This window comes from Pinus tabuliformis, chromosome 3_2, assembly GCF_031772625.1.
Source record: "Pinus tabuliformis cultivar Carrire ecotype Pingquan chromosome 3_2, CPIR1, whole genome shotgun sequence".
NCBI classification, from domain to species: Eukaryota; Viridiplantae; Streptophyta; class Pinopsida; order Pinales; family Pinaceae; genus Pinus; species Pinus tabuliformis.
This window is the reverse complement of record NC_142302.1, coordinates 907,502,541-907,519,126: the sequence shown is the minus strand read 5'-3', so window position 1 is coordinate 907,519,126 and position 16,586 is coordinate 907,502,541. Positions and strand designations below refer to the sequence as shown.

Below are 16,586 nucleotides of genomic sequence, written 5' to 3'. Positions count from 1 at the left end.
ACGTAGACGCTTCAAGAGAATACCTGATCCGAGAGCGAAGATGATGGACAAAAATGTTTGCAGGCTTAGCGTGAGGGCCAAGATAACACGATTTATTTCCCTACGCATACTGGAAATTACCTTGTCTATGGCCGTATCAATACATTGTAATGTATTTGTCGAACCCCTGGAGAATGTTCCAGAACTCATGTCACGCATCGCACGAATTGAGAGACACCCTGCCATGAAACTCTTGTTACATACTTCCCCGTAGATTGGCAAGGATTTTGATCGAACAGTCCGGAGTTAATCGATACGGTTAAGGGTAACCAACTCTCTCTCCATTCGTTGTCAGACCCTTGCATTCGCCAGCTTGCTGGTTCAGTTCGGTGGTCTATCAACTCCGCTCTTTTAATTTTGGGTCCGCTGTTGGAACACCCTCATCAAATCTCACTATCTTTTAATGTGGTCATCAGCCCAGCGGTCGTAAGAAAAATATGACTACGGTGGTGTTTGAAAAAACTACTCTGATATTTCTTTTCGGGCCAGGTTTCCAGGTGGCCTGATGGTCTTCACGTTGGTGGCAGAAGGAAAAACATTAGCGGCTGTAACTGAGATTTGAATGAGTATGCAGGGTGACTAGCAAGAGGATGGCAGCGTAGGACGGAGGTTCCACAGCTCAGATGGCTGATTTTGATTTGCAGACGTGATTTCTTTTTGCTGCGTTGTGTACAGGTGACGTCCAGAAGGAAGGCACAGTTGGAAATCGACCGTTTGATAAAGCCTCAATAATTTCTGCGTTGATCAGGTGCAGGCCCACAGAGTTTGATGGCGGCAACTGTAATTTTTAAAAATTTTGAAAATATTGCTCCAAAACCCTTGAAACGTTTCTCAAACAAAATGCACCTGTAACCTGCAAAGGAAGGAAAAAACCCTAATAATATGTGCATAAAACAAAGACTGAAAACCCTAAACCCTAATAAAAACTGTACAAAACAAGAATTTGAAACCCTAGATCAGAGAAAATTGAAACCCTAAGACAGCTGATTAATCTACAATTTGGCCCCTTAACAGCCAGATTCGGCAATAAGCACGGAAATATTTTAAAGAAAACAGAAATTTTAGGTTTTCACTGTGAAGAACTTCAGAAAATATATCTCATGCAAATCAAATAAATAAATCGAATGATAGACCCAGGATCAAATCCAACTGGGCTCAGCAAAAAATGCTTGCGGGAGTTGGCTGGTTCAGCCGAGAACTTCCCCGAACGCCCACAAAATTTCCTTCAATGGTGTTTTCTGCACAGCTCAAAACAACCGTCAACAAAGAGGGGAAAAATGCTGCTAGATCTCAAACAGTAATGGAGATACCTGCCATTACTTCAGAAACCCTAACAGCACCCAAACCCCAGCAAGTGAACAAGATACCTGTGCTCACAATACTCTACGAAAAGCTATTATTAATGGCTGAAAATAACATATGCAGAAAATGAAATGATCTCACAGCATTCCAAGAGAGTAACACCAGCAAGATATGGACCCCAAAGTCTTCTTTTATTAACCAGAAACAGATTTACAAGAGAGCTTCTTCAGTATCAGACTCACAGATCCGATGATCTGAAATGACCTCCTAAGACCCTATATAAAGGAAATGATCCCAACGGCTAGTTCGAATGATCCATGTAGAAATGATCTCGACCGTTGATGAGGATCAAGACATCTCTTGATCTCATCCGTCGATTTATTCACTTAAAATATTATTTTATTTTATTTTTAAAATTTTTAAATTTTTTTATTATTTTTTATTTATTTTATTTTTTAAATTTTTAAATTTTTTAAATTTTTTATTATTTTTTATTTATTTCATTTTTTAAATTTTTAAATTTTTTAAATTTTTTATTATTTATTATTTTATTAAATTTTTAAATTTCTTAATTTTTATTTATTTTATTATTTTATTTCATTTTTTAAATGGATCATCGAACTAAGCCTTTGGAAACATCACCTAGGACCTAGGACTTAGGACTCACGAGGGGATTTAAAACATTTTCAACCCTCAAGACACATTTCATGATGACTTTTTACAATTTACATCTCAAGGGGACAAACCCACTTAATACAGACCCTCACAAAACACCCAGTTCTGCGACACAACTATAATCTAGCAGATCAACACACTAGGATTCTCCTAAAATTCCAATGACAAAATCCATCCCGGCTTTGGGGTCAGGTTTGAAGGAAAACTCTGCCGATCCATGGATCGGTGAGACAAAAAACCTTCCGGGACGTAGATTACCACTAGAAAGTTAGGACCACCTAGGCAATTCACATACACGACTCATATCTGCTAAGATTATTTACAATTAATACATGCAGACTGGGTTTACAATTAGATTGATCAAGCTGCTGATGACTGCTGGATGGCACGGACACGCTGATCAGGTGCTGCCCTTTTTTGGAAAGAAAAAGGGGAATGTACTGCATGGGTAGTTGACCAGTAGTGGTCAACAGTGCCTCAAAGATGTGCTTGAAGTACTTAAGATTTTAGTGATAATCTTGGTTTCTTTCTCAGAGTTCTGGTTCCTTCTAAACAGGGCAACTTCATGGTGAAATCCATCATGTTTATATGTATAGAAACAAAGTCTCATGGATGCTATACATACTTGTCATAATTGACATAGAGTCGTTGTCACAATTCACAACCATGAGAACATTTCACAGTCCATCACTGTCATACATTGTAGTTGTACATCATAGGTATGAGGATATTCTGTCATACATCTATATTACTGTTATCAAGGGTCTTATAGAGTGTCACTCCTGTACATAATTATTGCCATATATCGTATTCCTAACTAAACAAAAATAATGATGCGAACCATAGAGAATTGCGGGTCATTACTGTGAAAAGGAGCGAGCCACATAGAGAATATGTGATCCATCCATATTTGATGCGAGTCATAAAGATGTGGCGAGCTACTAAATATAGTAGGTTCTTAGATTCAAAGATCATGGAGTATAGATCGTAGCGAGCCTGATGCGAGATATTGTGTATAGAATACGAGCCACTTGTTGTGAGCCACAAGGGATACAAACCTCTGTGTATTAATGCAAGATAGAGCCATTGTGGTATACAGAGTGCGAGCCATAAACAAATAATGCAAGCCTCATAGTTAACGATGCAAGCAACAATTGACTAGATACAAGCCTCCATATATATATATGTATGTATGTATGTATTTGGCGAGCCTCAGTAGTATTGTGAACCATGCAAGTCATTGTAAATGGTGCAAGTCATAGAAGGATAATACCAAGCCACTGTAAAACAATAGTGAGCCACTATATTTTTCAATGCGAGCCATAGAAATAGATAGATATGTGCCACAGTTGTAGAGCGATCCTTTAGAGAATAGCGTAAGCCACAGGTGATATGGATCGAGCCTTAGATGAGATTGTGATGTTACAGAGAAATTGTATGCGGTTCTTGTCTTTCATCTTCCTTTGCTTCATATAAGTATCATAGATCTTGTCACAATCTTGTAACTTGTTTGGTCATAGGTACATTACAAGTTCATATTACTATCATTGATCCTAATGTTGTAGCTCTTATTACGAAGAGATATGTATTTAAGGAGATTGAATTGTATTTATAGAAGATGTCATTGACATTTGATTCAGATGTTTTGAATATAGGCTATGTCTTGAAAATATACTTTAGAAGATTACCAATCTTTGTCACTACTGTCTCTGCTAGGTTCGGATTTTAAGAAGTAGGCTTCCACAGGTTGGGATCTGTTGTCGCCCAAACTATACACGTGAATGCGACAATGCTCAGGGTAGGGGCTGTCACTTTGAACCCGACCCGCTTCATTTAAGTTGTCTCCTTATAGCAGGCTAACAGGGGTAGTCCCTATTGATGAAATGTTGAATTCAGGAGACACAACTGAATGGCCTAGCAACTTGGTCAAAATAATCAGCAAGTTTAATTATTTAGCACAACTTGATTAGATTTACCAGAATTATCAATTAAAGACCAGTGCCTTAGCAGTCAATTTACTTGCACTATATGTGAAAATTCGGCTAACCCCGAATCAAACTGCAACAACTGATAGTGTTTCTTCTATTTGTTAAATTAATCAACCAAATTATTTGTAGTTTCCTGTGGCAAATATCGAAACATATACACTACAACCTTCACAAAATAAATACCGTGGAAGAAATAAAAACACTGGAAGAATAGATGCACACACACAATAAAACACTGTTATTTCTGGACCAATGTCCCCGGAAAAATCCAACTCGGGAAAATCGGTGCAACAACTGAGGGTTTTATTATTATGTAGTAGTAAATATGAGTACGAATCTATGGAAGCTCAAATCTAGCTTTCCATACAGAGAAAATGACTGACAGAAGTCTAGTGAGAAAAATATCACTTCCACCAGTGATTCGACATTGAGATTATCTCAAGATGAGTTGCTCCTTGCTTCCTCTGCGTTGCGTCTGCGTCACCCTACGCAGATTTGTGTCAGCCTTGCTTGGATCAATGTCTATCTCACTCTGCTGATCAACTGCTGCTCTGGAAACTCAATCTTCTGGCCTTCGGGCTCCCACTCCGGCTCTTGCCTCTGAATCTCGACTTATCCTCAACAAAATATGGATCTCCCTCTGAAGCTCTGCGTTGCCTCTCTGCACTGCGTCAACCTCTCTGTCGAGTATGCTGTCTCTCTGCTATGCACTCACCGAAATGGAAAAACTTCCTTCCAACCTTACTATCCCTGCCCCTCTCTCACTGCCTCGAAACTACTGAATCACCTCTGGCAACACACAGCTGCTACTCTGGAGTTCGATTTCCCAGCAATATTGAATTTGTTGCTCCTCAAGTGTGTTCTCCAACCCCCATCGAATTTCTTCTTATAATCTCTCGTTGAGGCTTCAAAGACCAAGATTAAAACATAATCGATGGCTAAGATTAACTAGAACTCGATCCATGTCTTCTTTTAGAAGATTTCACCATGACTAAATCAATACCCTTTAATTACTTAGTTTTCCTAAGTTTAGACTTAGGCACCATTAAAAAAAGATTAATTATTTTATTTAAGTTTTCTTTAGGTGGAACTTCCAGAAATGATTTCTGGGTTTTGGAGAATACATGTATTCTAGCCTCTCCACCAAATTTCGTGGCTAGAACATATCCGATGCTACAAAAATCAACACTCCCTCTTAGCGAAGAATGTGTTCTAGTGCTGCAACCCACTGAAAACACTCTGTCTTTGTACCATCCCTTGTTACGCTACTGATGTCTGGCTGCTGCTGCCCACCAACTACTACGCAACTCTGATAAACGCTGCATCCATGTTGTTGCTGGTCCTGCTGAACTGCTACCAACACTACATCTACACTACAACTCCCTCACCATTTGCTGTTGCTACTACTGCAACAACTGCAACGGAAAAACATCCAAAATACTAAACCAACTGTGGTCAGTATGATGCATCTGTCACTTGAGTCCAGACTGCTGCTAGACTTTGCGCTGTCACTGAAGCCTCTGTGCTGCTGCTGACTCTGCTCTGTGCCAACTACACTGCTGCCAACTTTGCTCTGCTACTGACTCTGCTTTGTGCCAACTGCACCGCTGCCAACTCTGCTCTGCACTGCCCAGTATTTGACCTGCTACTAGCTACTACATTTGCCACTTGTTGATTTGGGGTAGCATTGGATGTGCTCTAGCCATGAAATTTGGTGGAGAGGTTGGGGCACATGAGATCTCCAATACCCAGAAATGGTTTGGGCAGATTCTAAACAGATCAGGAGATATTAAAATTATTAATATTTTTAATGGAGTCCCTAAGTCTAAACTTAGGGAAAATAAAATGTTAATGTGTATTAATATGAATCTGTGTTAGAGTGGTCCAAGAGACATGGATCAAGTCAGATCTAATCTTAGCTGTTGATTAGGGACTTAATCGCGGCCGTTGATATGTCAACGAGAACAATATAAGAGGAGGCTTGAGGGTCACTTGGAGAATACACTAAAGTGATCAGTCATTCTATTCTCTAGAGCGGGGTTTGCTAAGAGAGATAGAATCAGTGATCGGAAAGCAACTGAGGGGCATTGAGTACAGAGAGACAAAGAGGCAGAGATAGTGCCGGGAGAGCAGCAGAGCAGCTAGAGAGAGTGACGCAGGAGCAACCAGTGCTCACGCGAGGCCACGCAGAGGCAGCTAAGTGCTGCGTAGAGCACCAGAGAGGCCAGCGTAGCTGACACAGAGGGTCAGAGAGCTGACGCAGGGCCTCCTGGGGCTGACACAGGCCAAGATAGGCTGACGCAGGGCCAACGCTGGGCTAGGAGAGGTTGACACAGTCCAGATTGGGCAGACGCTGGGGTTTCTGGGGTAGATTGGTGCTGAGTAGCTACTGGAAGGATTATCCGGGGTTTCAGCCAGTAGATTTGTCAGAAATTGAGAGGTATTACTGCCAAAGAAATTCTCTGTTGGGTAGGCCAGTTTTGACACCTAGATTGTACTCTGATATTGCTTAATAAGAAAACCCTCAGATAGTTGCTTCGGTTTTCCCACATTGGGTTTTTTCGGGGACATTAGTCCAAAAATAATGGAGTCATTTGGTGTGTTTGTTTCTGTTTCTTTTTAGTCGTTGATCTATAATATGTTGAGCATGCACTAGTGTTTATTTTCAGTATTTACATTGTAAATAACTTGTTAAGGAAAATAACAAGTAGGTAGAAATAAATCAGATAAAGTGCATGGAGGGTTTCTAAGTAAGTAAACTTAAACTTCAACATGGTATCAGAGCATGATTGCAGATCACAGGAGGACTAAAAGACATCAGCCGAGCGAAGCAATAGTAGCGGAAAACAACTGTCTTGAGGTGATAGAAGCTGTTTCTAGCAACGTAGAAGCCAAGGAGTGTGACGCAAAGCCAGCCAGGGCCACGCAGAGGAAGCCAGGAGCTGCGTAGAGCCCCAGAAAGGCCAGTGTTGTTGACGCAGAGGGTTAGAGGGCTGACGCAGAGCCAACATGAGGCAGAGAGGGGATGACGCAATTCATAGAGAGGTAGTTGCTGGGGTCTAGAAGGCTGCAGGAATATTGCAGAGTGGAGTTGGTGAGGTATTGTAGTCAGAACAATACTTGACAAAGCAGGGCCAGAGGAGTTGTTACCGAGGGTTTCTAGCCGAGGAACCCGAATCAGAAGTGCAGTTGCACAAGTCGAACAGAGTAGGGGGCATCTCGACAAGCGAAAAAAGGATTTCCAGGAGGGAAATCAGGACTCAGAGGGAGTCCAAAAGAGAACTTCCAGACGGGAAGTAGAGACTCAGAGGAGTCGAACAGAGAACTTCTAGGAGGGAGGTAGAGGAGCATCATGGCACTACACGGGGTAAGAGACCAGGATAGACTGGACCGAGCATCGAATTTCGCTGTCTGGAAGGCCAGAATCTTATCAGTGCTTGACAGGAATCGTGTTAAGAATTTCACCTTAAAGGTAATAGTTGTCCCTGTCAACCCCAATGATAATGACAGGGACGAAGAGGCGATGGCGAGGGCGAAGTGCATTATCCTTGACGGGGTCAACGATGTGGTACCACATATAACCGAGAAGGAAACAACATTTGAGATGTGGGAGGCTCTCAAGAAGTTGTACTAGCATACTTCTGTGCAGAGAAGAATGTTGCTCGAGAACCAGATGAGGTCGTATGAGATGAAGAAGGGTCAATCGATTGACACCTTCCTCGGAGGACTGAATGAGATCCGAGACCAGTTGACTGCTATAGGAGCGACACCAGATCAAAAGCTTATGATGAGGACAACCCTGAATGCTGTCTCAGAAGATTGGGAAGTGTTTGTCCAGAGTATCCTGGGCAGAGGGACTCTCCCACCTTGGGACGAGATGTGGGAAACTCTTCGCTAGGAAGAGATCAGACTGTAGTCGAAGATAGGTAGCAGCAGGAAAGGGATCAAGGTCAAGCAGGAGGAGGAGTATGTGGCCCTAGCATCTGAGGGAAAGCAGGAGAAGCGGAAGAAGAAAGATCTCTCCAAGATCAAGTGCTTCCACTGTGGGGAGATGGGTCATTATGCGACTCAGTGCCTAAGGAAGAAGAGTAAGGGAGAGTCTTCCGAGACTAAGGCAGCGTCAGCACGGGCGGAGAAGGAAGTTTTGACAAGGAGAGAAGAGGCCTCTAAGGCTTGCTGCAAGCCCAATTAGTGCTGCAGCCTAATGGGAAAAGGCCCTAAGGCCACAACCAATAGAGAAGAGGCTCCTAGAGCCTACGATTAGGGAAGAAAGACCTCTTAGGGCTGCCTTCAAGTGCACTTGGACCCCTGCAAACAAGAGAAAAATGCCCAAAATGATGAAACCCTCCTTCAAAGGGCTGCGACCTTGCTTCCTTGGGAAAATTTTGAGCATATGTGTCTTGGAAGGGCTAAATCTTACTCGCAAGGCCCTAGATTAGCCTTCCTCTCTTGAAGAGATTGATTCCTTACTTGCAAAATGAAAAAAATGGACAACCCAAATACCCAATATATACAAAAATTTCAAATTTTAAACCCCAAACCCCAAATGCTATACAAAATTAAAAAAATGGGTTAGATCTAAAATACAAGGGTTAAATTCAAAATTATTTTTCAAATATCTACAATATTTACAAACAATAAAACAATTGCTCTCATTAGCAAATTAAATCTTTATAGCACAAGAGAAAGAGATTAAATTTTTGAGAGGTTTTAAAATAAATGATGTATGTAAATGGATTACCGACCCAAACCCTCCTGCAATGTGTCCTGCAAATTGAAAGCTCAGAATTGAAACGCGGTCGATTCTTCTCCACACTCTATGAACTTGGAGACCAAGGGCTAGCATACTTGTAGATCTCTATTCAAACTTAAAATATGAATTGCGAGATCGTGAGAGATCTAGATCTACGAGTGTAGATCTCAACCCAACACTTAAGGCAAGATACTTGTACCAATAGATGTTCCGTCTTGCAACAAATGAAATAACAGTTTATAAAGCGCATATAATATAGAGCATGAAAATTACTAGCACATACCACATGTCAGCAGATAGAAGAACACCATGAATTTGAAACCCTAAAGTCTTTCTATTATGAGAAATACAATTACAACAGAGCAAGGCTCAGTACATGAATTATAATTACATCATCCAAAGATGAAATGAGGAGCTTGATAGCTTTCTTATATAGAAAACGAGAGAAGACGACCCCTCCAAGTGGAAATAACAACTAGTTGGCTTGATCCTCGTCAAAATAAACTCATCCGTTGATCTTCCCTTGAAAATAACTTGATCTCCACCATTGATTTTTTATTTTTGAGGAAAAATTCAAAATTTTCTTAAAACCCCTTTTTTATTAATCCAAAAAATAATATTGGATGAATATTCTCAAAAAATTCACTTTTACTTAACCACCAAGGTTCAAGAGGTCAAATTTTCTTTAAAAATCCATTTTTCCCTTGGTGGAGGACCTCAAAAAATTAATTCTTTTTTGACCGACGAATTTCTGATTATTTATCACTTGGAGAGAATTTAATTTCTTTCAATAAAAAGAAAATAATTAGCCAAAAAATTAATTAATTGACTAAAGGGGATTAATTATTTTTTTGCACCCTCAAATATTTTAGCCATGGTGTCTAACTATAAGTAACCATGCACTAAAATATTTTTACAAAATATTACAATTTAATTCAACCCTTGGAAGGGGAAATACCCATTTAGACATAAACTCTCAAGACACTAATCAATTCTGCGACACAATATGTATTATGATCTAGTATGAAAAATACATAGACCCGATAAACACTAAGACTGACCTAAGCTTTGGGGTATATTTGGGAGAAAAACTCTGTGAATTATGCATGTTTACAAACACACATAATTCAGGGAGTTTAAAAAACTTCCTAGGATGAAATCCTTTGACAACAATCATAGGCTTACCTAGGTGTTGTTACATGGCTTCATAGTCATACTAGAATCATTTACAATAATAAAAGCAGAATTTGGGTTTACAATGACTAAATGATGCTTAGTGATGATAATGATCTCTTAAAAAAATTGCCCACTGCCTTGTACTTTGCTTCTCGGACTGTTGACAAAAATGTGGTCAACATGATCCATTACTTAGGGTTACCATAGAGTCTCATATTATTGTTTTTCAGAGATCTGTTCTTCTTTCGAAACTAGAGTGAGTGCATATTTTGTCTTTTCTTGAGCTCGGATTCCATCCTAATTATATAAATATTTTAATTGGAAGTTGCAGACCTCAGATCTCAGAGATGATAATTGCTACAATGATGATGAGTCTTCTTCAAGAATGCCAATGGAGAGTGATCTTCAAACTGCTATCCATTAACCTTAGCTCATTAAGGGCAGTAGATTAAAGTTGATTTTTCTTTACTTGATAATTGCTTGTGAATATGTGTTGGCCTCTTATTACTTTTGTTATGTTCTCTTCATCAAACAAGTAACAAAACATAAATCATGAAGATCACAAGAAGACAAGGAACACAAGATATAGGCTCCAAGCCAGGGAAAAACCCCACAAGGGGGAAAACCCAACCAAACTTCTCTTCTTATAGAATCAGATCAAAGTGAGAAACCCAAGACCCAAGACTTATACAAGAATCCAACCTCCAAGGTGTCAAGTCTAGCCCTCCAAATTCTTAGCCACAGTGAACTTGCTTTTATCTTAGAACATCTGGTATAGAAAACTCGCATTTATTTCAGACATTTATCACAGAGAACTTTGCATTCTTATCTCAGACATCTGCTGCAGAAACTTAGCCCATAAAGCTTGACATTTCAGGCCTAGCTGCTTTAACTACTCAACTACATGTGATCTTTGGTCATGACCAAATAAATAATGATATTCTTCTGTTTACTTGCCTGCCCCCTTCCTTCCCGCCCCCCTTACTTCTTATAAAGCCCACACCTCCAGACTTACCACCATTTCACTTTCTGAATTGAACTTTGCATTATTATCTCTGACATCTGCCACAGAAACTTGCATATATGACCTGCAGAAATTCGCAAGACTTCATGATGTTGTAACCTCAGAACTTTGCATGTCTTCACTTCAGAACTTGTTACAGAAAGCGCCAAATTGCTTGCTTTTTGATGGAGGACATATGCCAATATATAGTTGTTCTCATATGTGACAATACACATCTTTTGAGTGAGCCAACTTGTCATCCAGGAGGGCCGACTTGGAATCTTGAGGTGAATTAACCCAGATTACATTTAAAAAAAATTCTTTTTCCTTTTTCTTTACAAGAAGTCCAAATAGGTCTTTGACTCTTTGACTCAATAAATCCTAGAAGCATGAAGAACATGCTTAACTAATGATAATAATAATAATAAATTCTTTCTCTTCTTTTTCTTCTTTTTACGCAAAATACATAACGATACAAGTACAATGATAATTATGAAGACTGAAGCTAGTTACACTTTTCAACGTAGAATACCCGGTGAAAAGATAGAAACAAAAAAATACATACCGATTATTATTAAGATGTTGCAAATTAGAAAATTTAAAATAATTAGAAGACTCTTTTGTGTAGACAGATTATATAGTTGCTTTCCTAGTGAAGTTGCCACATTAACGGGACATTTTATTTGCTTTCACTTTACCAGAGGTGCTCGTTATCAAGTTACCAACAGTCTAAAAGGATGATTGGGTCCAAAGAATTAGGCACAATTTATTCAAACTATCATGGAGTTTGTACTTACATTTTCAGTCTATACACATTGAAAGAAGTGACACCACACCTTCTGGTGCTACTCAACATGATAACTTTCGTATCCCAGGAATACTGTAACTCCAACCTGTGTATGGAAGTGTCACCAAGCGTACCTAGGAAGTGGCTGCAGGCATGCTAAAGTCAAAGAATTCACATTTCCAAGGCCATTATTCTGGCAATGGAAATTCTAAATAATGTTTGAACTCTAAATATAGCAACTTGAACTCTAGTGTGGGAAGTGGCTTTTATTGCATTGGAGGTACTCACTCCAAAATTGTTGATCTCAGGGATTTGCAATGTTTGCATTTCAAGGCCACTTATTGGACAAACTGTCTTTCTTTTGTTGTTGAATGCACGGAAGTCATATCATGTGGCAGTTTCCTGCTGATCTTGTACATGCCTTGTATCTTATAGATAACTATCAACTCATTTTATTCACAAATTTTAATGCCAGTAAATTTACTGTCCATTTCTTTGTATGATTTGTAAGTGGTAATTTTGGCTACAGGTATACAAGGTGTGAATGTGCATATAAAGGAAGCAGATTTAGTCACCTCATCATTGGATGAGGTTCGATCTACTTTTCTCAGTCCTATCATTTGAAAAGTCAAATACAGTGTTTGAATTTTTTGCTTGCTTCATCTGTTAATAATAATATCTCCATTGTGGTAAAGATCCAATAGGTGACACTGTGATTTATTAATCAATTGTTAATCAACAAATTATTGATTCTAATAATATCAAGCTTTGCTATAGCTTCCCATATTTTGATGGCATGTTTATTATAAATACTGTTTTTGCATTAATGGTATTTTTTTTGTTTGGGTCTTGAATTGAGAATACTAAGTGTTGTTGCTACAAAGTGCTCTTTTTGTGGTTGATAACAGGAAGAAACCAAAAAGAAGAGAAGTAAAAAACGTGTATATGAGCTCTTTTGCAAGGCTGCCAAATCAAAGCCTTGCCAAGAATTCTCAGCCCATGATCGTGACCTTCATTTTGTTTTCTTTAGAAAGCCGGACAGATTTTTACCCTCAATTGACCAGAGAAAGGTTGCTGGAGTGCGCTTAGAAAAGACTATTTTGAAAGGTTTGTTATATACTATGACTAGTATTCTATCTGCCAAACTGTTTTCCAGTCCCTGTATATTACTTTCCTAGTTCTCTTTATCAGATAGGGTTTTCTTTTGTACTTTCCTAGTTCTTTTTATCATATAGGGTTTTCAATTCTAGATCAGTGTTTTTAGTTTTACCTCATTTCCATGTATCTTGTATTCTTGATCCTTTAACTATAGTTGGCTTGTTTTCTTGCAAAAGTAGCTTTTCAAAACAATAAACACTTGATAATTTTTGTGGCAATTAAAAAACAAAAGATCATTTTGAATGCATCTACAGGAGATGATGCTACGAGCTACCAATATGCTGTGGGGACTGGAGAGTTTGAAGAGATTGAATCTGGGTGGGTACCTTTCATTTTAGAATTGATTTGGTATTAGGGAGCTAATTATTAAATATTTCCAAAGAAATAATTGGATCTTTTTTGCATTTATCTTGACATAAGATGTTTGCATGGAGATATGTTTTGTGTTTTGCTATTCTAGGAATATTGTAGTAAATGTTTTTATTCTGCTTTGAACTTGTACGTTCTTGATTGCAATATGGAGGTATCAGTAAGATTTATTTTGTGTGACATAGATGTGGGATTTACAACCCTTGTAACTTCTGTGAAGTTTTGATCTTTGATATGAAATGCCTTTTGTCTTTGTAGCATGTTGGGCTTCATTAAAGTACCGAATCTGATATGGCATTCCCAAATTCTCAAACCAGACCCAAACCAGTGATGAAACTAGGTTGAAGAATTAGTCAACTGAAATAGAGATAGAGTATTCAAATTTTAAAAGATAAATATATATATATATATATATATATATATATCATGACCATGAACATAAATTCAAGATTCTAAAAACCAGTAGGTACTAGATCTGGAAGCTTGCTCATGTACATACCATGTAGGGGTGTTAATTTTAGATAACAATGGTATGTTTTATGCTTTAGCGCAATTTACTTCAATGTTCTTTATCAGCCCAATGACAATTTCCAATTTTGTTAAGTAGCAATCACTTTAACTTAAACAAATTGATAGTAAATGCAGATAGAACATAAAAACATGTCCAGAAGATGAGCCAAGACAAGAGGACACAAGATGTGGCGGATGCCAGGGAAAAACCCCAATGTGGGGAAACCCTTTGATCAAATCTTCTTATTATTCTTCAATAGTTCAGCAGAGAGAGAATACAAATATCAAATTAACTTGCCCAAAAACAGTCTTGTCAAAATAAGCAGTCAACTGCAGCCCTAACCAGAAAGTCAACGCTGGTCAAAGCAGCCCCAAAATGTCCTCCAAGCAGCTCAGTCAACAGCAGATTAATTCAGCCTTCCAAGAGAGTCAAAGTCAGCCCAAAACAGTTCGGTCAACCCAGTCAAAGGAGAGAGAAAACACTGCTGTAATAACTGCAGTTAAATCTGAAGTCAACGCTGAAGTCAACTCTGGTCAAACTATCCCAAACTCCTCGATATCTGGGCCAATAAATGCAGCCTCCAAAAATTGAATTTCTGCCCAAGAAAACACAGTAAACACTGGTCAAAAGAGCCCTGGTCAACGCTGGTCTGATTTCCTGAAATTCGGCCAGCAGACAATCCCAGAAATTCATCGTCCTATCACACGTCCGAAGTAGGTAGAGGCCACCTCCAAGCTGTACGAACCAATCAAGAGAAGAGATAGAGAGATATGTGATGAGATGAGTGATGTCCAAATAAGGTGTTGAATTTTCTAAGTCTATTCGTTAGAAAATTAATCTGTATTCTGCTGGTTTATTTCTTCTACTTGTTTAAATTTGAACAAGTTATTTAATACATTTAAATACTGAAATAAACACAATACAGTCACAACATCTACAGATCATCAACTGAAAGAAAACAAACACACAAGTGACACCGTTATTTTTTGACAAATGTCCCCGGGAAAACCCAATGCGGGAAAACCGGTGCAACTATTCAGAGGGTTATATTATTATGCAGTTTATCTAAGTAAAACTGGGTGCCTAACCGACTAACCCGACAGATAAAAATACATGACAACAATACCTCTATATCCGGAAACAGGTATTCAGAAAACCTGTTCCACGAAACCCTCTCCGGCACAACTGAAGCTTAGCGCTGGCCCTTCTGGCCTCTGCGTCAGCCTCTTGCTGACCTGCGTCAGCCCCAGGACCCTCTGCGTTAGCCCTCTGAGGCACTGCACAACCTTTGGGACCCTCTGCGTCACTCCAGCAGCCTCTGCGTGGATGACGCAATCCCTCTGGCCTCTGCGTTGTCTTTGCTTGGCTCTACGTAGCCTGGATTGGTTGCTGCTTTCACTCTCTTTGGTTCTGCGTTGGTCTCTCAGTATTGTCGCTGCCTCTCTGCCTCGTACTCACTGCCCCTCACTGCTGATCACTGATTCAACTTTGCTTAGCAACCCCGCTCTAGCAAAATGAATGACTGATCACTCTGGTTAGTTCTCCAACCAACTCTCAAGCCTCTTTTTATACTTTTTTCGTACAACGACCGAGATTAAATCTCTAATCAACGACTAAGATTAGATTTGGCTTGATCCATGACTTTTGGAACCTTCTAACCTAGTTTTATATTAATACCAATTAATATTATATTTTTCCTAAGTTTAGACTTAGGAACTCCATTAAAATATTAATTATTTTAATATCTCCCAAACCGGGTAGAATCTGTCTAAACCATTTCTGGGTCTTGGAGATCTCATGTGCTTTAGCCTCTCCACCAATTTTCATGGCTAGAGCACATATGATTCTACCCCCAATAACCACTCCCTCTTAGTGAGGATTGTGCTCTAGTAATACTCCTCACTGAGCATCACACTGATTATCTGGCACCGGTACCTGTGCTGATGCTAAGCCTCCATGCCCAACATCCTCTGCGTTGTTGCATCCTGTATTATTGCCCATGGCCCTGCCACTGCCACTGCTGCGTCGTATGACAGATCCCTCTGCATCCGTGTTGTTGTTGGTCCATCCTCCCAAAACTGCATCTGCACTGCATCCCCTCTCATCATGCTGCATCGTGCTACTGCATACTGCTACTGCACTATAACTCAGTTACTGAGAAGCGAGTAACTGATCCACCCAACTTCTGACATCCCTGTCAGGCTAGAAACACTCCTGATGCTGAAGCTCTCTCTGTCGCTAACAAGTGCTCCCTCTACTGACCTCTGCGCTACTGCAATAACTCCCTGCATCTTGCACTATAACACACCTCTCTGTGCCATCCTGCACTGGTACAACACTCCCGTGCTTCTCGCACTGTTGCAGCCTGCTAGCCTCGCACTGCCCGGGGACTCCTGCACTGTAGCACTCTGTGCTGCTTCATCTGTACCCGTGTCTACCTACATCCGCTAGTCTTGCTACTCCTCTTCGGGGCTCCAGTAGCAAGGTATAATGCAAGAGGTTGGGTAACTCAAGGATCCTGCCCCTCATCGCTTGTAGTCTTCCTGACTACAACTCGATGTCTCACCACTTCTTCTCTAGTGGCACATGAGCACTAATGGCACAATCGTCATCCTCTTCGACTTCTTTCTTCGCCTTCACTGGCGCTGCCTTAGAGTTAGACGCCTCTCCCTTGTTCTTCTTCCTCGGTCACCGGTTTGCATAATGACCCAGTTCCCCATAATGGAAGCACTTGACCTTGGAGAGGTCCTTCTTCTTCCTCTTCTCCTACTTTCCCGCAGATGCCAGAGCTGCATCCTCTTCCTCTTCCTTCTTGATCTAGACTC

The 16,586-nt window shown here is 39.9% G+C and overlaps 1 protein-coding gene across 1 annotated transcript in view; it reads left to right on the top strand.

The window, feature by feature from the left end:
• Positions 1-16,586, top strand: part of LOC149183558 (NADPH:adrenodoxin oxidoreductase, mitochondrial-like) — a 251,417-nt gene that overhangs the window by 170,548 nt on the left and 64,283 nt on the right. The window contains exons 8-10 of the mRNA XM_089417184.1: positions 12,253-12,314; positions 12,632-12,830; positions 13,136-13,199. Of these exons, the coding sequence (XP_089273310.1) occupies positions 12,253-12,314; positions 12,632-12,830; positions 13,136-13,199 (325 nt within the window). The remainder of the gene's footprint in view (positions 1-12,252; positions 12,315-12,631; positions 12,831-13,135; positions 13,200-16,586) is intronic.